The 22,215-nt window shown below is 39.5% G+C and overlaps 2 protein-coding genes and 1 non-coding gene across 8 annotated transcripts; 2 read left to right on the top strand and 1 right to left on the bottom strand.

Annotated features, from left to right (window-relative positions):
- tha1 (threonine aldolase 1) lies at positions 1-2,907 on the top strand. The gene is made up of 7 exons (XM_046068655.1): positions 1-345; positions 1,186-1,269; positions 1,357-1,445; positions 1,539-1,724; positions 1,904-2,041; positions 2,129-2,321; positions 2,420-2,907. Exons 1-7 carry the CDS (start codon positions 60-62, stop codon positions 2,719-2,721), a joined length of 1,278 nt encoding a protein of 425 aa, XP_045924611.1. The 5' UTR covers positions 1-59; the 3' UTR covers positions 2,722-2,907.
- A 450-nt stretch (positions 2,908-3,357) lies between these two features.
- On the bottom strand, positions 3,358-3,439 carry trnal-uag. The gene has a single exon. It is a non-coding gene; the product is annotated as a tRNA-Leu (tRNA).
- Positions 3,440-3,771: 332 nt separating this feature from the next.
- On the top strand, positions 3,772-18,725 carry eef2k (eukaryotic elongation factor 2 kinase). 6 transcript variants are annotated; one of them, XM_046068648.1, is made up of 20 exons: positions 3,773-4,002; positions 4,371-4,542; positions 5,320-5,576; positions 6,138-6,197; positions 7,501-7,601; positions 10,128-10,188; positions 10,293-10,330; positions 10,978-11,149; positions 11,865-12,014; positions 12,103-12,235; positions 12,328-12,455; positions 12,940-13,159; positions 13,265-13,329; positions 14,473-14,550; positions 15,034-15,090; positions 15,871-16,002; positions 16,785-16,973; positions 17,088-17,212; positions 17,375-17,553; positions 18,229-18,725. In XM_046068648.1, exons 3-20 carry the CDS (start codon positions 5,328-5,330, stop codon positions 18,336-18,338), a joined length of 2,247 nt encoding a protein of 748 aa, XP_045924604.1. In that variant the 5' UTR covers positions 3,773-4,002; positions 4,371-4,542; positions 5,320-5,327; the 3' UTR covers positions 18,339-18,725. The 6 variants fall into 6 exon arrangements, with proteins under 6 accessions (XP_045924608.1, XP_045924604.1, XP_045924605.1 ...); XM_046068649.1 differs by having other exon boundaries at positions 3,773-4,022; XM_046068652.1 differs by having other exon boundaries at positions 3,772-4,542; positions 12,943-13,159.
- Positions 18,726-22,215: the final 3,490 nt, after the last annotated feature.

The following is a 22,215-nucleotide window of genomic DNA, read 5'->3' as shown; positions in this document are numbered from 1 at the left end:
TTACGAAGTGAACGATCCAAAGTGCACGACAGAAACACCATCAATGAACATGGTGCATCATGTCTTTGAGAAGATTTACCTGCAGGGTTTTGTTTAAATGTTTCAACCACGGTGTCGTCGCTTCAAATGCACGAGATGCAGCAGCCGCCGTGCTGGGACGAAGCTCCACGCGGGGCTACTACAACACCGTTAAACCCAGGTGTACGGGACCGGGCGGGGCGGCCCACGTCCGGGTGGTGGACCTCCGCAGCGACACGGTGACCAAGCCTGGGCCGGGGATGCGGAAGGCCATGGCGGAGGCCGAGGTTGGAGATGACGTGATGGGAGAAGACCCGACAGTTAACGGTTAGAGCCGAGCCGTGAGACCGTACTTCTCTACAACAGGGAGAAAAGCAGGAACTAAGTTATCTGTGAATAGTTAAAAAGTAGTTCCTTATAACTATTAATGACTAGAGTAGATGTATTGAAACTGCATGAGAGATAATTAATCAGAATATAATGTGTTTACTACATGTATGTTTTTTATTATGGGTGTAATGTCTATTCTGATTAGATATTATTAAACTAGTAATAAATATGCAATGATGCATCTGCATAATATCAAAGACCTGATTTACAATTTTTTTCCTTCTTTTTTTGCCACAAGATTTGCACAGACAAGTAATGTCATTACTGATGTCATTAAACATTATTTATCGAACACAAAAGCAAATTCACACAAGCTTTTATTTTAAAACGAGTCAGCAATGAGTTTTCAATTAACTCACTGACCCAATGTTAATTGACAGGTTACTGAATGATGATATTGTTTTTTGTTTGTTTGTGTATGTGTATATATATGTATGAATTAATTACATATTATGCACATGCACACTTTAGTTATTTTTGTGTTCCCTTAAGTAGAGCGTCTTCCTATTGTACCAAGTTAAAAAGTGTGTTGATAAAGCCTAGGAGTTATCCATATAGTCAGGTTAATTTTATTGATATTGCCCAAATTTACAAATTTGCCTCAAAGTGCTTCACAATTGGCTTTATGACACCCCTCTAGCATAGAGAAGTAGCACGGAGCTCACTACACAATTCGAAAGTCAGAGAAGAATTTGGTTCAATATAAATGCTTGCCCCCCTGAATCTTTACTTGAGAAATGCCACCTAAACCTATAAATATTGAATTAATTTCTGCAGAGTTACAGAAAATTGCCGCTGATATGTTTCGGATGGAGGCTGCACTGTTCGTTCCCTCTGGAACCATGAGTAATCTCATCGCAGGTGAGCTGAGCAATTATTGTCAGAGTCTGAATTAATAGTCTTACGAGGTCTGAATGGTCATAAATGTGTACTCATTTCATCATGCAGTGATGGTGCACTGCAGGGAGCGGGGCGACGAGATGATTGTGGGCGATTTGTCCCATTTACACATCTATGAGCAAGGAGGGAGCGCGCAGGTGAGTGGACCAGAGACCCCTGTGATTGGGCCCTCTGCATCTCTTTCCACATCATCTGCAGTGCATTCAATGTGTAATTGTGTGTTGACACAGCTGGCTGGTGTCCACGCCACCACGGTGCCCAACCTCCCCGATGGAACATTTGACATGGAGCAGCTGGAATCGAAGATCCGCCACGGTTACCCCGACCCCCACTACCCCCGTTCACGCCTCATATGTGTGGAGAACACGCACAACATACAGGGAGGACGTGTGCTGCCTCTGACCTTCCTGCAGGAGGTGTGTGTTGATGTGTTTTCATCTTGTGGTGCTCCGTAGCAAAGCTCATGCTGATAGAAAAACTTCTATATGTCGATGTGTGAAAGCAGCTGTGATACTTGCCTTACCGCGACAGAATGGGGAATACAGCTGCTCTCAACGGTTTGATCATCATTGGATGATTTGTTTCCGTCTCCAAGGTTCGTGATTTAGCAGATAGATATGGTCTGTCAGTTCACATGGATGGCGCCAGGGTGATGAACGCCGCTGTGGCCCAGGGGTTGCCTCCATCTACCATACTGCAGCACACACACACCGTCAGTGTGTGCCTCTCCAAGGTGGGACTGCAAAACACAAACACACACACGCACTTAGTGGACTAGGACATACTTCATCATACAAATTCACATTATGGTGTATAACAGGGTTTGGGTGCCCCTGTGGGAACCATGCTGGCTGGACCCCAAGACTTCATATCCCGGGCAGTACGGTGCCGTAAAGCCCTGGGTGGGGGGATGCGCCAGGCTGGTATATTAGCAGCAGCTGGGAAACTGTCTTTACTGGAGATGGTGGGAAGACTGGAGGAAGATCACCGCAATGCAAAAACCTTTGCTCGAGGTGAGTAGCTTGTATTTCTGTCTATGAAAGTTAAATCATTAACTTGCTGCCATTGTAGTCCTGGTTGTAACTACTTCTTGTTTCTTCACCTCTCCCAGCTCTGCTCGACTGTGACAGTTCTCTATTCGCTGTAGACATGGCGGCCGTGGAGACAAACATCCTGCGTTTCCGTCTACAGGACCCCAGTTTAAGTCCCTCTGAGTTCTGCGCCCGCATGGGGCAGGTTAACGAGGGAGAAGAGGCTGCACTGGGACAGGGGATACAAGTTCTCATGTACCCCCATTTTGGAAATTCGGTTCGGGCTGTATGGCATCTTGAGATATCCCCTGAAGATACCAAGCTGGCCATCCAGAAAATGCAATTTGTGGTTTCTCAGTACTTAGGGCAAAGTGACACCTGATACTTACAGAGATGTGCGGTGTGATCGCTAGGACTGATCATAGAAGATGGACACAGACTAATCTAGAAAAACACTAAAGGATGTCCAACATGGGACAAATATAACTGGAGTCACTTTGGATAGCATTACTAATTTAATTCAATTCAGTTGTCTGGCAATTTGTATTCATTAAATTTGATAAACCACTGTCTCTTGTTTTGTTCTTTGTTTATATTTTTAGTGTAAGTATTTTGTGAGGTATATTTTATATCTTTTATCAGAGAAATGACATACAACAAAGATCCCCAGCTGGACTTGAACCTCGGATGCTGCAGTTTATGGTAGGTGACCTAACCCCTAGGCCTATTAATTGGAAAACCATCTGAATATGAGCAGCACACCACTATCTGTTTTCTTAATCTCTATCTCACTATGAGTGAGATGGTCTTTACTTAAACACATTTTCTGCCGAAATATTTGCAGTAACCCTACTGCCACAAGATGGCACTACTGCTATGTAGTGTATTTTGGTAGAAACGGACAAGAGGAAAAGCCTTTTGTGTGTTTTCTATCTTATAAACGTTTAAACTAAATCTATTCAGGGATGTATGTGTGATGTTGTTTGTTTATCGCTAGTATTTGAAACAAAAATCTAGCTGGCAGCGGTGGGATTCGAACCCACGCCATCGAAATGACTGGAGCCTAAATCCAGCGCCTTAGACCACTCGGCCACGCTACCACACTCCTATGGAAAGAGGGACCTAACAATTTATATGATCTCATTTTCAGCAACTGACGTCGACAATGTAAGTTGCTGACTATGGCGAGTGCCGTACAGGCTAACCGTGTTGTCCCACACGTTTAACATATCGTTTGTCAACGGAGCCCCGAAGGCAAATTCACGTTCGTACTTTTCATAATAATGACAGCTAAATAATGTATGAGGTTATCACTTTTATTTAATAATCACCGCTAAACGTTAACGTAAGCTAACTCGACTGGTAAGCAACGCTTATAACGTCACACAGGAACGTTGGGACGTCCCAGGCGAATGTCTCGCGCGAGTATAAACAAAGCGTAAAATAGTTTAGGGGAGAGGTTACAAACACTGCTGCTTAGTCAACGCTACAGCTACCTTATATTGATTAGCTCTATTCATTCATATGAATGTTTTAACGTCATAGTTAAATTGTCATTAGCTGAGCTGTCTGGCGTCAACTCCCAACGCAAATTCGTCGACCTGCTGCAGATAAATCAGTTCGCTTGGCGGCTCGTTTGCCTTGTGTCACATGTTACACTAAGGTTATCCCTCATATATAGCGGTATCTAGGGTATCTAACGTAACAGCACATGTTTTTTTTCTACACAGCTAACTTACGTCTTTATTTATCCATACTACCGTTAGCTTAGCTGTAATTCATCAATTGCAAAACACGAGCTGCTTTCAAATGCTCCTCCATTGTCGTAACTACCACTTTCGCGCGTTTCTGCTTTAAAATAACAACACTGACCATTTTTGTATTTAGTGTTTATATTTTTAATGCTAAATGGTAAAACTAACAGTTAACGTTAGTTTAAATTGACATGACTCGAAAGTCTTTTTAGATCGCGATAGACTCCTCGATCACATCCACGTCCGTTTATGTGCATTTGCTATTTCCTGAATGTAGCAGGAGGCAGGGCTGTGGCTGTCACAAAACACTGTGCTACGTGCAGAGGTCCGACGTCGCAGTGGTGGACGGTAACAAGATACACAGTCCGCTGCCAGGCACGTCCCCGGACCTTCAGGATACACTGGAGAACCAGGACCGAACCAGTCAGGTCTGGGAGGAGCTCTAAACGGTAACTTAGCTCCTGCGATCCAGTCTGTTTAGCTTCTGTGAGACGGAGGAAGACCGAGCTTATTGGCTGCGCTATCACAGTCTGTCAAGATAAAGCCATTAAAGGTGTTGTCCAGGCTATAAGGTTGGTTGTTTATTTAAAACGTGCGTGCGTCTAACAGCAGGTGACAATAGAGCAATCATAAGTTAATAGTTTTGGAAATCGTATTGAAGCATGCTGTAATGTAATGTACTACATGGTTGCTGCAGCATGATTTCTATGGGAACACATTTTTCTCAACAGGAGCAGGAACTTTATCGCGCTTTGTTCTGCATACAGCTCCACCTGACAGCTGTCAACTCAAAGCCACAAATACTTTTGATCACAGTGGAGCAGATTAGTGCTTTTACTTGCTGATTAAAATATATTTAGTGAGCTAAATTGCTTGATACTTACCATGCATTGCTTAAAATCACAGTGCAATATTATTATTATTATTATTATTATTATGATTATTATTAGCGTAAAAAAATGTATGTTGATTGCCTTTTGTTTTATGCATAGTAAGTTTGGTATCCAAGTTTCAGCTACTTCTAAGATAACAAATACATTTCTCACATATGGCATTAGGTGTACATGTTGTGTAGCCATGCTGCAGTGTTGTTGTGAACACATGTAACATGGCTGCCAGAGATTCAACTCCAAACTGTCTTTATGTGGCTCTGCTTTCCACTCGATGCTCGTGACTGCCCTATCAGTCCACTCACACTCCTGTCTCCTCTCTTGTCAACACTTCAGCAGACATCATGGACGATGACCTGATGTTCAGCATGGACGAGGAGGGCAGCGCCAAGAGACCCCCCGTCCAACGAAGTGCCCCCTGTAAGCGGGCCTCTTCCCTTAGTGACGCCAACGCCAGTGATGACGATGACGAAGACCACTTCATCTGCCCCATCCTGGACGACTCCGCCAAAGAAATCTGTCACTACCTGAAGGATCTGGTTCACACCCGGCAGCTGTCAAACTCTCTTCCTAAGAGCAACTTCATGTTCAGGGTGAGACGTTGCCACTGCAACATGATGCAAGGTGCACAGAGAGGATAGCCGAATGGAAAGTAAAGGGAAAAGTATCAGCAAATGTTACAATCAAGTGCTGGAGGATTGCAGAGTCGTGTATTTAGTGTATTGTGCTCATGCACCATAAACACTCTGTTGTGCAATTTTCTGCCTTATAAGGAGAGATGATCCGTGCATGCCTGCACATAAAGTCTTTGTGCTGTTTGAATGTGTGTATCAGTTTATTGGAGTGGAAGGCTATAACTGTACTCTCTTAAGAATAGGAAGTACCAGAGAGTGGTTTTCACCTCATGTGATTAGGTTACAATGTAAAAACATTTCTCACACATTCTTAAGTGCTCAATTCAGTGCAGAATGCTTCTTATCAGAGCCATTGTGCACCAGCCATCTGGCCTTTCTAGTATTTGTGTAGTGTTGTTCTTTAAAGCATCAAGGCATTTCCTGTTATTTAAAGTATTTGAGGATGCTATGTGAATGTTAGATATTTTCTTTTCTGGTTGTTAATGAAAAGCCGTTCGTTTTCTTCACCTTTCTACATAGAATGAAACAGAAACAGTGGCAGAATCTCGGTCGTACAAGGTTTTGTCTGAGAGCGCACGGGTACGTTACAGATCAAATTATAAATTTTATTTCTCTCCATATTCACCAGTGACCATCTACACCTCCCTTCTCCACTCTGTAATTTACTGTCCCTTTCCATCACTGCTTTGAAAAGTTTCGTTTTACTTTTGCAACGTACTTTCCACCTTTTCTCATTTGTGTATACTAATCAATCCCTTCCTTCAGACTGTGTTCCTGTGCTTTAATTAATCTACACACAGCAGAAATATTATATTGAAAGGTACATTATATTATAGATGCTGATGCTTTAAGACTGTTTTAAAAGTGAAAGACATTGTATTTTGGGCGTAGCTGTATATTTCAGTATCACACCAGGCTTTACCATTTAATCCTTAAGTCTTGTGATCAGGCTGTGATATTTGTGACAGCATAGAGGAGTTGTATGTTCCTGCAGGAGAACGAGGTCTGACGTAAAATGTGTCGCCTGCTCCTCCTCACAGACATCACGCTCACTCGAAAACATGACCCTCCGTATTTCTCTTCATGTAAATCCTTCACTCTAAATATAAATATGTCTAGCTTGCCTGCTCTACAGTGATCAGTGGCATACGAGGAAGACGTGCTACTGTGCAGTATGGGATGGGTCTGGGTTTGGGTTACTGGAGCTGGCTTGAATTACTAGTGACACTTGATTCATGGTTCCTACTATCTTTTGAAAATGGCACAACTGCAGATGGTCATCAATCATCACATGATGGACACATTAATTTTTAGGTATCAGGAAATTATTTGAGTTATTATGGAACAGGACACTTTAGTTGACCCCCACTTTATACATTTAGTGGGAGGCGTGCCTCTTACTAAAAACCTATGTACTATTTCATAATAAATTCATCAGTTAGTTTGATTTACATGAAACTTTAAGGAGCGTGTGCTTTCTTCCTGGTTGAATATATTTGAATTTATTTGCACACTAAACAAGTGTCATCCTAAGAGCAGGCTCTAGTTTACATTGGTGTGACCCTGATGCTAAACGTTTTGCATGTAAGGTTCCCTAAACCTAATCTGATTAAATGCAAATACTTTGAAGAATTAGGGGAAGCTGTTCAATGTTGAAACTGTGAAATTGAATTTGCTTGCCTACTTAAGGTGGAAAAGTGACTGTTGTGCGGAATGTACACAAAATCAACTTGGAATTGCCTTTATTGTACAAATTTAATACATTTTTCATGCATTAAATGGCTTCCTCTCCTCCTAGCGAAACGTTTTGTGAAATTGACTTTACCATTATATTTGCACAAAACACTGCAGGCTAATAACTCATGTTTGTTCATTGTGACAGGATGCATGGAAACATGCAATTGAAAAGGCCAAAGCCATGCCCGACCCCTGGGCACAGTTTCATCTGGAGGACATCAAGACAGAACGCTGCATTCGTTACAGGTATGAATAACTCTGCATGGCTATGAATTCACAGCGGTAAAAGATATTTTTCGTACCGCATCATAGCGGGAAAAACACAGGGGAAACAAACTTGGTTAAGTTGTCTCAAGTATGTCAGTAAACCATGCCAGAGATCCAGCATGCACAATACCTGGACACTGGAACTCCCTCACCGAAATGAAATGCAGCGGTTTGTTTATACTGCCAAATACAATATAATCATGAAATAATATCCCACAGGTTGATAAAGGATAAGAACAAATATATTTGATTACTGTAAATCAGTTTTTTTTAATTCGATTTAATGCTTTTCACATTTTTAAAATGGTTATTGAGAATATTTTGAGAACTTTAATTTGAATAAAAGCTGAATTAATTGATGTTTTAGTCACATGGGGGCAACGCAACTAGCTTTAAACACAACACGGACACATGATCACTTTATAAAATTGATTTTGCAAACTCTTTAGCAAACAGTTGCAACATGTTCACAAGCTAGTCACTAACTTTCTTGGTGTTGAGCAGGTAGCATTCAGTGAGTTTATCAGAACTTTTTTGTAGCTGAAAACAGCTGCCTGCTGCGGCCAAAAACAGAAACAAAACTGTTGAGTTCTGGGATGGAAAACCAAAACAATTAGATGTAAGACGCTAAAAGACTCTAGTGCTAAAAGCTAAGAAGAGTGGGGCGATAATTCTCTGCAGTTTCATCACTACGAGCGACCACTTTCACATTACACAAAGTCACCTGACTCTTTGTTGTTGTGAAAATATTGACTACTTTTAAAGTATTAAGCTGCAACATATTTTATTATTACTTGACACTGAGCCTAGCCTGCATTGGTCTAGAAGTGTCATTAAAGTGGCAGCGTTTGTGCTTATGTTTTCCAACTGTTGACAAAAAGTGAGAAACACTTATGCAGAGTTCTCAGAAGTTGGCACCGTTACAGTGAGGCAGCGGTACAAACTGAATGGGTGTGGTCAAAAAAGTGTGTGTGTTTTAGATCTATTACATAACAGCTGGGACTTGACCACGGGGGTGGAGGGATTGTCAGGAGTTTGGATTTACCCTGGCGATCTCTTTTCATGTGCTAATTTTACCCACATGTAACCTCACTCCTCCTTCCCTCTTTTAAGTATGAACCTGGTGGAATTAATGTCATGGCACACTGCGTTTCCAGGCTGTAGCAGTTTGTTGGCAGAAAAGAGTGGTGATTAGATTTTGGATCTGGAATAGAGCACTGTTCTTTGAGTGGAGAAGGGGAGCTTTATACTGAGGCACTCAGCTATTAGCTGTGAAGACTTGCAGCTGCACATACACTTCATGCAGTATTCATTAACTCAGGACACACCCCTGGCAAAGCCAAACAGACACACTGACCCAGATGTACAGTGTGTACACATAATGATTGCATGAGTTCAATCAAATCAAAATATCCTGATGTCCAAAAAAATGGGCAATAATGCACAGACAATAATAACTTTTCTTTGGAAAGACAACACACAAAAAGACACCCAACTTTTTGTTTTAGTCTTGTTGTTTTTTTCCTTAGAAAAGAAACTAGATGCTTTATATGCCTCCGTGATAACAATTGATAATGGACTGTTAACAGACAGACTCCCTCACAGAGGGCAAAGAGTAACTTGGCTAACGTGATCAAGACTGGAACGTTGAGAAAGAGTACTGGTAGACCACTCAGTGCTGTAGACCATCCGGTGTGGGGATTTGTGATGTAACAGGTGGAGAACAAAAACAAGACCCATTTTCTCCCCGCAGAGCAGGGTCAGGGTTCTGCTCTGTGACGTAAAAAACGCCCCGCAGATGGTCTCTCAGCCTCTGCTTGAAAGGAGGTGCTGTTTTACAGAGCCTCAGTAGACTTAAGTTTCCAAAACTATTGATAGAGATTGTGCTGAATTTTAATCTCTTTATTTATTTTTTTCTTCAATCTTTTGTCTATAAAAAGTCAATAAAAAAATGGCCATCACAATTTTCCCACAGCTTGTTTTGACATGATTTATGCAGCCAACAGTCCAAAGCCCCAAAGATTACAGTGACACCAAGTTAAAAAGCCGAATAAGCTAATGTTTGATTAAAATGTTAACTGATTATCAAAATTGTTGTCGACTGACTAAATCGAAAATTGATTAATCATTTTAGCTCTAGAAATAATCACTATTTGGTGCCTATCTTTACTTTCAGAATCTAACATGCTAGGCTCACAATGAGAATGCTAACCAACTATTGTAATAACCAAAGTTATTGCAATTCATCCTGACGGGAACATGAACGTCTGTACCAAATTTCATGGCAATCCATCCATAGTTGTTGTGATATTTCACCCAAAGCCACAAATGTCACCCTCATAGTGGCCGCTATCCCTAGAGCTGCTAGCATGGCAAAAAAAACACACTTTTCTATGTGTTTAGATTTGCTTTGCTGTGGATTCAAAGAGCATCAAACATTTTGGAAAGCCATATTTGAGTGAACGCAATCTATATTTTGACTTGATTCACTGTCCCTCTTCGCAGGTACAATGCCATCACAGGAGAATGGGCTCAAGACCAGGTCCACCTCAAAATGGCTGCCCAGGTATCACTGCTCTCTAGAAAAATGATTGTTTTGCAATTATTTAAAGAAAAACAACAGTTTCTTATCTCATATCTAACTCATTTCCTCTGCTTGGTTTCAAACAGCCATTTGGGAAAGGGGCCATGAGGGAGTGCTTCAGAACGTAAGTTTAGAAACAAAGCAGAGGGATATGTCTTTCTTAGATTTAGCCTATAAGTAGTGCAGGTCTGCATTCCTCACATATCTTACTCCAACTTGGGAGGATTGCTGCTCTGTAGTTTCAGAGCCAAAGATGGTACTGAGAATATCTCTCTGACTTAGCTATATAAAGTCTTCCATGGTGGCACTGGGGATTTATCTTTAACATTATTGAGTCCCTGGATGGTTGCTGTTTTGGATAAAATAGAATTTAAGCGCACTCCACTGTGTTCTGGCTTCTGCATGACGTTGCAGAATGAAAGAGAAAAGGGATAATAGTCTAATTGTTCATGTTATGTGGGAAATGTTAAAGAGAGGCATCCATCAACCCCCACTGGTTTGTAGTGTCCCACGGAAAATTCCACTCTGACAAAACCCAGAGTATGAAAATAAGTTCCCAGGTCTCTACAAGTCCAAACAAGTTAGAGGGAAAGGAACGACTTATTGTTTTCTGTTTCTTGGTTACTTTGGGCACATCTGACATCACTTCTAATTGATGCTGATCAAAAGTTATAAAAAAAAATAAAGATTTCTAGCTGTGGGTATATGTATATGTAATTGAAATTCTACTCACTAAAGTAGTATCTTACTCTTGTGCTTTTTTCCCTCCAGGAAGAAGTTGTCAAATTTCTCACACAGCAGCAACTGGAAGTCAGCATCTAATTATGTGGCTAAGAGCTACATGGAGACCGTGGACAGAAATGTTTATTTTGAGGACGTCAGGCTGCAGATGGAGGCCAAACTCTGGGGAGAAGAGTACAACCGCCACCGACCTCCCAAACAGGTACAGGACATAATACTGACAAAATCAGTGATGATCCCAAAAAGCTTAGAACGCATGGCTACACAATTCCTTGTTATTTTGATAATGGAAAATAATTTTATTTTGATTTAGGGCCACGACTACTTATTTTTTTTCATTATCCGTTAATTTGAGAATTACAAGGTTATTTATGTTTAAAAAAGTAATGTTATCAAAATAGTACTCAGTTGTTTTTCTGTCAATAGACTAATAAGTGATTTGACTAATCATGTCAGCTCTACTTAACTTTTAAATCTGTATATAGGGTTGGATCTGAATCAAAAACACAGTCATGGGATATAAGTGTCAGTAACTTACGAGAAGACATCAAAAATGATTTAAAATGGCTTACCTCATTATTAGGAAATACATTAAAAAAGTTCCTGGATCCAGATCTGCACAAATAACTAATCCTCATCCATGTGGCATATCTTTCTATAACATTTTATTTATGTACTAGTTTTTGACATAACAACAGACAGACAAACTGAAAAAGTAATCTTTGTGGTATATTTAATACACTTTAATTTAGTGTTTGCATTTCATCATTAAGACTGAAGACTTTGGTGTTGCCACAACTCTCATTATTTCAGCACAAAAAAACATTTTTTTTTTTCTTTCTTTTTCTACTTCTGCTTTTCCGCAAGGCACACTTAAAGCATATACCAGCTGTTATTTATCTCATCCTTATCCTCAGGTGGACATCATGCAGATGTGTGTGGTGGAGATGACAGACAGACCAGGTAAACCTGTCTTCCACTTGGAACATTACATCGAGGGCAAGTACATCAAATACAACTCCAACTCCGGCTTTGTGAGGGATGACAACATCCGACTCACTCCACAGGTAAGTGACGTCACCTGTTGGTATTAATACATGTTCAACAAATAAATACTTAATCATCTTCTCCGTTAATTCATTTTGTATCCATCAGGCCTTCAGTCACTTCTCTTTTGAGCGATCGGGCCACCAGCTGATCGTGGTGGACATCCAAGGAGTCGGAGATCTCTACACTGACCCTCAGATCCACACAGAGACGGGGACTGACTTTGGAGATGGAAATCTCGGTACACTTCCCTTTCATACTGACAAGCTGCTGCTAGATATTTGTTTAGAAAATTATTCAACAAGCTCCATTTTGATTATGCCTGTGTTCCAGGTGTGCGAGGCATGGCATTGTTCTTCCACTCCCACCTGTGTAACAAGATCTGCAAGAGTATGGGCCTGACGCCTTTTGACCTTTCCCCTGCAGAGAAGTCCCAGCTGGACTGCACCAACAAACTGCTTGTAATTTTACCATTTTAATAATAATAAATATAGTGTCAGCCAGGGCCAGAAGTCAGCAGCAGGTTATAGTACAAATAACCTGGAAAGTTCATAAAATAATAATAAAGAAAATTGGGGAACATGTCCTAAAGAAATAGAAGTAAGATTTGTTGGATTTCACAGTTTTTCACAGTTGCCATATTTAGGCATGAATGTGACTCCCCTGCTGTGGGATCTTATTTCCTGTAGGATACTTTGTTGTTGATAAGACTGAATATGCAGCCTAAAACAGTAGAGAGGAAAGAAGGAAACAGCTGCATTCTGCAAGCGCGATGAGTGTGCCACAGTATGACTTTAACATTAAATAAATCTTACTGATAGAATCACAGCAATTTCTAAGAACTGCTACCTGCTCTTAGTATAATGCTTTATGCTTATTTTAAGTGTATTATTCCATCTACTGTTGCTTTTTTCCTTGAGAAATATTAATCTTGTTTTATTTCAGAAGTCAGCCCAAACAGTGCTGAGGGGCTGTGAGGAGCCCTGCGGTTCTCCTCGGGTTCGGACCCTGTCTACAAGCCGGGCACCTCCGCTGTTATCCCGTCTGTCTGAGACGTCATCTGCAGAGGAGAGCATGAGTGACGTAGATTCAGTTCCCTGCTCCCCTCTCATCTTCCCCTGCTCCTCGCTTCCTGCACATGGATCTATGGGCAAGTCCCCTGTCGGTATGTGCATGAACACATTATAACGTTCTGCACATCTGTAACAGCATGTATTATGTAGTTAAACGTGGTGTCTGTATTGTTTTGTATTATTTCTACATTTTACAGGCTTATCTTTTACTGGAATGTACGAGCAGGAAAGACTCAACAGTAACAACACAGGTGATCACAAGGTGAGCAATCACTCAGAGAATGTGACTACAAAAAGCACATAAAAATGACGCTGTGTCACATTTTACCAAATTTTCAGTAAGTCAGTACAGTAAGAGCTCCATGTCTGAATTTAATCCTAAATCTTTAATGTCAACATTAAAGTCAAGTTGTTTATTTTTTATTTTGTTACATTCATATCTATTAGATAGATATAGATAGATAAGATTAGATTATATAAAATCTAGTCAAGAGAAGCTGAAAATATATGTTGAAGTCATCTTCATCCGTCAATTAAATACAATAGCAACATTTTTACTGCAAGGCACTCAGTATGCTCACCATTTTTTTCAATATGCATGTAGGTCATATTGTCGACTGATTGGATGATCAACTAAACTTCAGGTCAAATGTAAATAAAAGGGTTAGTGTGTGGCTGAAGTCTATAATAGTCATAATAAAAAACTAAGTCTCAATGCGGCTTACCTTGTAACTTTGAAAATGAAGTAAAAAAAAAAGATATATAATAAAATGTGTCACGTAAAATGGGATAAAAAGCATAAAATAAACAAACAGAAAAGATACTAGAACTGCAAAAGTGAAACTTTTGGGATAACTTTAATAAAAGTTTTGTTTTACAAAAGATAAGGTTTCAGGAGTGATTTAAAAGATGTTACTGATTCAAAAAACCTCACATCCTCAGGCAGGGAGCTTCAAAACTTAGAGCCCTGACTGTGAAAACCCAGTCACCTTTAGCCCTGAGCTGGGACTTAGAAGTGTAGAAAGCGGCAATATAACTAGGAGCCAATCAGCTCTAAAACTTCACAGTAACAAAAGGCCAGAACATGGCTAACATGAGCTTGTCTCTTTGAATTTGTTAAAAGCAGAGAAGTTGAAGTTGTGACATTGTTTTTTGGTTTAACCCTGAAAATAGTGAATTGCAAAAATCTAGACATGATAATATAAAAGCTTGAATGACCTTCTAAACATCAGTGTGGGAAAGGAAACACCCTATTATTGTGATATTCCACGGCTGGAGGAAACATAATTGGAAAACCTCTAAGATGGCTGAGTCCTGATTTGAGTCACAAGTCCACCTAACTGCAGGACTTTCACACAACTCACAAGTCACTAAACAGATATTTTTATTGAATTTCTGCCTGTAGGAATCTGATAGCGGTGGTGACAGTGGCTACCCCAGCGAGAGGAGGAGTGAAGGCGACCAAAATGACCATGTCGACGGGGTAAAGATTTACACTTGTCTTTCATTTAATTTAATTTTGGCCAGACCAGGATTTATTTCTGTCAAAAAGATACAGAGGAAGTGGTTACGCACACATATCCCTCAGTTAACCTATAGATAAACAATGCCAATAACTCTTATTTGTGTATACCCGACATTTTAAGTTGCATATTAAGTGGCAAAATATATTTTTGATGTTATAGCTGATTGAATAGTGTATTTCTAGTGTCCAAATTAGATTTACAAGTGAAAGATTTGTAAGCATACTCTGGCATATTATCTTGAACAAATAAACACATCCATTGTTAATAATTATTAAACGCTGATATAGACTTCTCTTGTTACTGTATGTAGTTCAGTCTCCTGTGTACTTTAGTCCTGACAGTAGCTGTTAGTATGTTAACATTTCCTCATCGCTACATTAAGTTTGACTGTGAGATGATCTGACAGCAGGTTTTATAATGCATGTTTTATAATCACGTAGGCCCATCATCGCTACCAAAGACATTATTCTGAGTCGGATGAGGACAGTATCAAACGGGTAAACAAACATAGAAACAACAGTGTGTAAATGTCTTATCATACTCCTCATCTTCCTCCTCTAATTTCATCCTTGTTTCTACACTTTGTCTTTTCCCCTTTTTTTCTCATCACGTGCTTAACAATGAAAGCCATTCTTCACCTTTCCTCTAATTTAGCTCCTCCTGCTCTTTGTGTTCCCTCACTAGAGGAAGATGGTAGTTCCTCCAAGAGTCTCTGCAAACTTAAGTTCATACAATTCTCACAACGAATGGGTGATTATTTGCATGGAGGCGTGAAAACCAGGTGTTTCCCTGTGCAATGTTGTGCTGTCTTATTGCTATAAAGCTTCATTAGCATGATTCTTGTGTTAAGATTTGAGAAACTGGTGACACAAGATCAGCTGTCACTGTGTCCACTCTTCCTTGAATACAAAGAAATTACTAAATGACATTTGGAACTGAAACACCATCTGCCTCTGTTTCACCAACTCCACCATCTTGCTAACGATTCTCACCATAATAACTGTGTGTATGTGTGTGTGCTCCTGTTCCCATGAGTTACATGTTTTTGCATTCAATGAGCGACAGTCCAACAGGAATGTACTCCTCCAGCTCCGAGCTCAAGGCTGATCTCTGTTGTTTATCAGTTCTAATTAAAGCAGACCTTTCTGGATGGGTACACCCCTGAGAGTGGAGTGTGATTTCCTTTCTTGTACTTGATTCACCTTCAACATTTTTCTGATTACTGAGGTAACATTCTGTCTCCATCTTGTATATCTTGACTGTCTTTTTCTTCTCAGTTGACAGAGGATAAGTGGAGCTTCTACCATTCGTCTCGCGCTCATGTCCACCGACCTTCCTGCGTGGCCACTGAGGTGGAGCGACTCAACGCTTTGATGCAAAAGAAGATCGGCCAGTCGATCCTCGGAAAGGTAAAACATCAGAGTGGTTGACAGTAATAAACATGATATATGTGACTGCAAAATGTTTTTCTGATGGTTTGCTGGCCAAGATCAAGAGCTGGATCATTCTTACCACCATTCATAAATTCTTTACATGTTTTTGCAGCTGTGAGTAGCCATTTTTTAAGTAAGCATGCAGACTTTATTGAGTATAACATTTACTGTGTGAACACAAGCTCAAGACCTGGTTAGAATAAAGTAGTATAGAATTTGGACACAAAGTCCTGCTTGTTCCTGTATCAAATCAAAGTTGGACACCCATAACAAACAGTTTAGGCTGCAGTTTGCAAGTCAAGAAATTAAGGGAAAATACTGAATTTGGAGGAAATGGTGAATAAAGGGACCAGGCTAAAGAAGACTCTGTAGAAAGAGTTAAGATGTGAGCTTACTAAGCTTACTAAGAGATCAGGTGAACTTCCTTCCTTTTTGACTGTTAAGACAAAAAAAGTATGTACTTGTACGTTGGTAGATTACAATTTTTACCTCTATCTGTTTGCCATTTCTGGACAATTTTTATATATATTTTTTCTCCTCTGCTACATGATTATGGTCCCAAAAAAAATAATCCTAATAGGAGAGACAGGCATCAGTTACACAGAAGGCAAACAATCGGAATCACTGAACACTTTATGATGTATAGCTCCTGTTGATAACACCTGGCCCAGACTGGAACAGAATCTGTCCAACCTGTCAGGACAGTCAAATCATAAATATACTCAACTTAAGATCTGCTAATCAATCCTCCTTCCCAGGTCCACCTGGCGATGGTGCGGTACCATGAAGCGGGCCGTTTCTGTGAGAAGGATGAGCAGTGGGATCAGGAATCGGCCATGTTCCACCTGGAGAGAGCAGCACTGTGTGGAGAGCTGGAGGCCATTGTAGCCATGGGACAGTGCTGTCTGCAGCTGCCTCATCACATACTGCCAGACATGGAGCTGGAGGTAGCATTCACCTCATTTAGCCCTTTTTTCTTCACCTGATTTGACTTTGGTTTTGTACTGTATGCTCCCTTTTACATCTTTTTATTTATTCTTACATCTTTGTGTTGTTGGCAGGATAATGCAGGAAACAGGATGAGAGGTTTTAAGTATTTGCTGCTGGCTGCTGAAGCTGGTGACAGATCGTCTATGATCATAGTGGCCAGAGCCTTTGATACTGGGATCAATCTTCCAGTTGACAGGTCAGTGAAGATTATATTGGAGCAGTCTAAACTAGTCCATCCTGGTCCAACAGTCTTGATAATACTGCCCCCTAGAGGGATTTCTAGAGATTTTCTATTAATTTTACAATTTTTGGTGTTAAAGGTTTGTGTGTTATTTGTTTTTACTTCTCAATTATGCAGAAATCAGGACTGGGAAGAAGCGATTCACTGGTATGACAGTGCATTGAACATGACAGACTACGATGAGGGAGGAGAGTTTGATGGGACGCAGGACGAACCCCGCTACCTGCTGCTGGCCCGAGAGGCAGAGATGTACCAAGAGGGAGGCCACAAACTCACCGCAGACCCACAGAGAGCAGGTTAGATTCCATGGCTTAACAGTGCCAAATATACTGGAATATAACCACATAATTTTAAGGAATACTCCACTGAAATCTGTCTTTTGAGTATTAAATACCCCACATAGGCTTGAAATGAGGCTTCGAAAAGTTTTTAACTTTCTCCTTTATGGAATCTGGTCCATAGAAATTTCTTAAACCACTCCTGCAGCATATCTATGCTACTAATCCATATGTTCAGTATTTGCCCAAACACACAACAGTTTCTGCACAACATGGCTAAATAAACACTTTCTGTCAGGCTGATGGCTCAGAACCTCAAAATTATTAAAAGGAAAGCAGCACATCTTTACATTTGTGATGCTGGAACTATGAAATGTTTTTGAATGAAAAATATCTTGAAACATTATCAAAATAAATGTTAATCATTTCAACTATACTTGTTTATACTGTTGGGTAGCTTAATTTGGCTCTATGGCACAGAGGAATAAGATATATGAGGCTACACAGGTAATACTTGTTAGTAGGATCATCAACATATTTCAGTTTTTTATTGGATTTGTTGACAATAAGTAAATGTAGAATACCAATAGCCTTATCCTAACTGTGTTTGTTGCTGATTGTATGTTTCCAATTAAAAGCCATTCACTGATGCAGATAATTGTCTCTAACATCTCATAACATCCCTCTGTACAGGTGACTTGTTTACAGAAGCAGCAGAAGCTGCCATGGCGGCTATGAAAGGTCGATTGGCTAACCAGTACTACATGAAAGCTGAAGAAGCCTGGGCGCAAATGGAGGAGTAATTCTGGATTCACATTTTTATCACAAAAAGGCCACGGGAGTTAATGTGTCTGACTGTTAGTCAGGCCAGTTTACATATTTTGTATTCTCTGCGTGTGTGACTTCAGCCCTCTAGGATCAGGTATAGGTGTCCAGGTTACTATTTTTTTTTTTATTTCATGTTTGTGAAATGAGTTGTCCTGATTTTTCTTTTCTTTAATTCCCTCTCTGATGACCTTTTGGCTAAGTGAATGTTGTATGAAAGAAAAGCTCTTAAGAATCAAAACAAACAAACAATGTTTACTGACTTTGACCCAAATGTTAACACATTTCTGTTGGAAGAACATATGTATAAAATGCCTGGAGTATAAAACTGTAAAATAAAGTATGCATTGCTTTTTATGGGTAAACACTTGTCATTATTCGTTCCTGGATGTTCTCTCTAGTTAACGAGCTCTTTAACTGAGACGATATGTTTTCCAGTGAGAGATGTAAACAAAGTGGACTGATTCCCAAACCCCCACCACACGATGTCTTTGACCTCATATTACACTATAAACTTAATAATTTTTCACACTTCACAAGCATTTTGCAATATTGACTGTAAAAAATATTGACTTTTTCGAAACACCATTAAACAGTTGATCTCAAATCCAAAACACTTGAACTCTAATTCTGAACATTTGTAGATTTAGTCACTCATGACACAGTACCCTAAAAACACAAACAGGTAGCACCGCATTATAAAACAAAAATTAATATGCTACATTACAGAAATGCTGCAAATGTACTTAAATATTTTTGCACAGTAATCCAAAATGCACTAAATGAAACTCCCAGTAATGTAATACTAACAGTGGTGGAACCAGAAGTATTCAGATCTTCATTACACTGTAAAAATACTCTGTTACAAGTTGAAGTCCTGTATTGAAAATGTTAAGTATAATCAAGAAAATGTACTTAAAGTATGTCCCCCTTTGATTGTTACATTATCATATATTGTATCATTAGAGTATTATTACTCTAAAAGCAGGATTTTATGTTGTAGTTGGTTGAAGCTCCTTTTTAACTATTTTGTATCAGAATGCAACTAATTATGATTTTCATTATGAATAAATCTGCAGGTTAATTTCTCCATTATTGAGATTGATTGGTTATCAAAAAATAAAGAAAAATGACAACCAATAATACAATTATTAAAATAATTAAAAGGAAAAGCTGCCCGTCTTTAAGTGTGTGAACTTAAACTACTTTATTGATCCCACTAGGATCAATTAAGAACAACATGTCTGCAAAATAACAAGTACGGTGGGAAGGCGGTTCGTTTTGGCAGGTAGTGCTTGACAACGCCCAGATGGCAACAGAGAGAATTCAGCTGCCAGGGCAAAATCTCGGAGAGGCTAAAATACCTGCTGCCTTCCGGATGATTTTTAGTTACAGAAAGCATTAAGGTCTCTCCATTTCATCCCTGTGATTTTAGAACAGATTTTTTCAATGCTGTTCAGGTAGTTCCTGTTTAATGGTGAGATTCTGAAACCAGCAGATGAAAGAAAAGCTTAAAAGACTCTCAATAAAAAACTGGTAAAAGAGTGCCTAAGTGTTTATATGATAAGACGATTTCCACCTTTTTGTTATGTGTGATGCTCTCTGAAGCAGCATCTCTGTTCTGCCCAAAGTCCATAATTACTTATTTGGTTTTAGATACATTTAGGTTAAATTTTTATCACACACCCTGATAAAATACTGGACTCACATACTGGACTTTGGAGGATTGACAACAACACAGTGTCATCAGAAAACTTAACCAAATAGCTGCTCTCCTGGGAAGCTACTGCAGCCAATCATCTGGCTACTACAGAGAAGGGGCGGTGAAAGGACGCGCCCTTGGTGATCCTGTGAAGAACGTACATTTACAAAGACCCTCTGCTCTGTAACAGTTAAAATATCTAAAATCCATTAAACGAGTTGGTGAGGCAAGTTAGCAGCATTGTTTCAATTGTGGCTACTTGTATAGCATATGCATGCTTTTGGGTAGTTTCATTTATATAAAACATATTTTAAAGTAACTAGTAACTAAAGCTCCCAGTCAAATGTGGTGGGGTAAGTACAAAATTTCCCTCTGAGATAAGTTATAGTCTAGTGGAGTAAAAGTAGAAAGTATAAAAAAAAATACTGAAGGAAAGTATATGTACCTCAGGTTTGTACTAAATATGAATAGTAATAAAATGAAGGCAATTCATCAATTAAATGAGAATCAGCTTCTGTTGGCGTTTCGTTTTATCTCCATTTTAATCATTTTCATCAGATTTAACAAGACTTATCAAATGGGTGTTATGTTTGGTTTTGAATTTAGATTTACCTTTTACTCTCTGGATTACTGTCTCTCCGTGCATTAGGCAACTATCACTACTCCTTTATGATTTATGCGACATAATGTGCATATCATGGACATAATCATTGAAAAATTTTAATTAACCATACACACGAACCTTGAGATACGATATTGTACATACATAGACGTACAGTCGCAGGAAAAAGAATTTGAACTCTTTGGAATTACCGGGATTTCTGCATAAATTGATCATAAAATGAGATCTCTTCTCTTCATTTAAGTCACAACAACAGACAAACATGGTCTACTTAAACTAATACCACACAAACAATTATATGGTTTCATGTTTTGGCTCTGAGGGCCCAGTGATGAATATTTTTTTGAGGACTATGAATATTTTTTGAGGGCTACTTTGCATTCGCTCGCAATTCTTTTGCATTGCCTCGCAATACTTTTGCGTCCCCTCGCAATATGTTTTACGTTCCCACGCAATACTTTTGCATGCCCTCACAATACTTTTGCATTACCTCATGTGACGCACACAAAATGTATGGCAACATTTTATTCTTGGTTTAATTTAACAATATCTTTTGTTTTGTAACACTGTGTACAAATTTGATGTTGAGTCACCAAAGTCCTCCAATGTTTTAGCATTACGAATATGTACTCCGCTAAGACAGTAGGAAGCACCAGAGCACTTTCCTACTGCCAGTTGGCGACTGTTTTGATGACATAGCTGTTGTCAATGACAAATATTTTTTGAGGACTACGAATTTTTTTTCAGGACTACTTTGCATTTGAAGTATTTGAAGTAAGGCACCACCCTCCGTGGTGCCTGGTCCTTTTTGATTAAGTAGCCTACATAAATATGCCTATTGAGCAGTAGTAGGCTACTATATCAACATAGTACATGCTCCGTTCAAAGTAAAATTCAATAAGCTGGAGTGTTGCGCTGAGAGCAGCTGAGCATACACAGCTATGGCTCAGAAGTAACGGAAGAAGAAAGGTATTGAAAGGGAACGCAAAACATATTGCGAGGGAATGCAAAAGTATTGCGAGGGAATGCAAAAGTATTTCGAGGGAACGCAAAACTTATTGCGAGGGGACGCAAAAGTATTGCAAGCAAACGCAAAATAATCCTCAAAAAACATTTCATAGTCCTTTTAAAATGTTCCTCACTGAGCCCTCGGAGCCACCGTAAAAATGAGTGTATGTATGCATATTGGATATATGTTTATTGATATTTTATATACTGTGACCTTGCACTGTGTCCTACTTTGTACTGCAAGTGCTGCACAGCAATTTCCCACGGGATACATAACTTACAGTTTTATCTTATTTTATCTTAACAAAAGGAGTAGGTCTGTAAACAAAAGTAGGCCTATGTGAAAACAATTAAAGGTTATCCACACCGTTCAGTCTACATAGTCTGCTGTTGTGAGGACTGTGTGAAGAGCTATAAAAATATGAAGGGTAGGTTTGATTTTAAAGCTAGAACTTACAATAAAACGATTAGTCATAAAGCAGTACTGGATATTATGAAAGGGGCCCCGATAAGTTTGTATCAA

This window comes from Micropterus dolomieu, linkage group LG14 (genome assembly GCF_021292245.1).
Source record: "Micropterus dolomieu isolate WLL.071019.BEF.003 ecotype Adirondacks linkage group LG14, ASM2129224v1, whole genome shotgun sequence".
In the NCBI taxonomy this organism is placed as follows: domain Eukaryota; kingdom Metazoa; phylum Chordata; class Actinopteri; order Centrarchiformes; family Centrarchidae; genus Micropterus; species Micropterus dolomieu.
This window is presented reverse-complemented; position numbering and strand designations above follow the sequence as displayed.

Bases quoted from the DNA above. Each gene is read 5' to 3' on its own strand.
- tha1 (XM_046068655.1), top strand. From the start codon at position 60: ATGTCTTTGAGAAGATTTACCTGCAGGGTTTTGTTTAAATGTTTCAAC. The intron at 1,725-1,903 runs GTGTGTGTTGAT...TCCGTCTCCAAG, and splicing joins CTCTGACCTTCCTGCAGGAG to GTTCGTGATTTAGCAGATAG. The intron at 2,322-2,419 runs GTGAGTAGCTTG...CACCTCTCCCAG, and splicing joins TGCAAAAACCTTTGCTCGAG to CTCTGCTCGACTGTGACAGT.
- eef2k (XM_046068648.1), top strand. From the start codon at position 5,328: ATGGACGATGACCTGATGTTCAGCATGGACGAGGAGGGCAGCGCCAAG. The intron at 13,160-13,264 runs GTATGTGCATGA...TACATTTTACAG, and splicing joins TATGGGCAAGTCCCCTGTCG to GCTTATCTTTTACTGGAATG. The intron at 15,091-15,870 runs GTAAACAAACAT...TTTTCTTCTCAG, and splicing joins ATGAGGACAGTATCAAACGG to TTGACAGAGGATAAGTGGAG.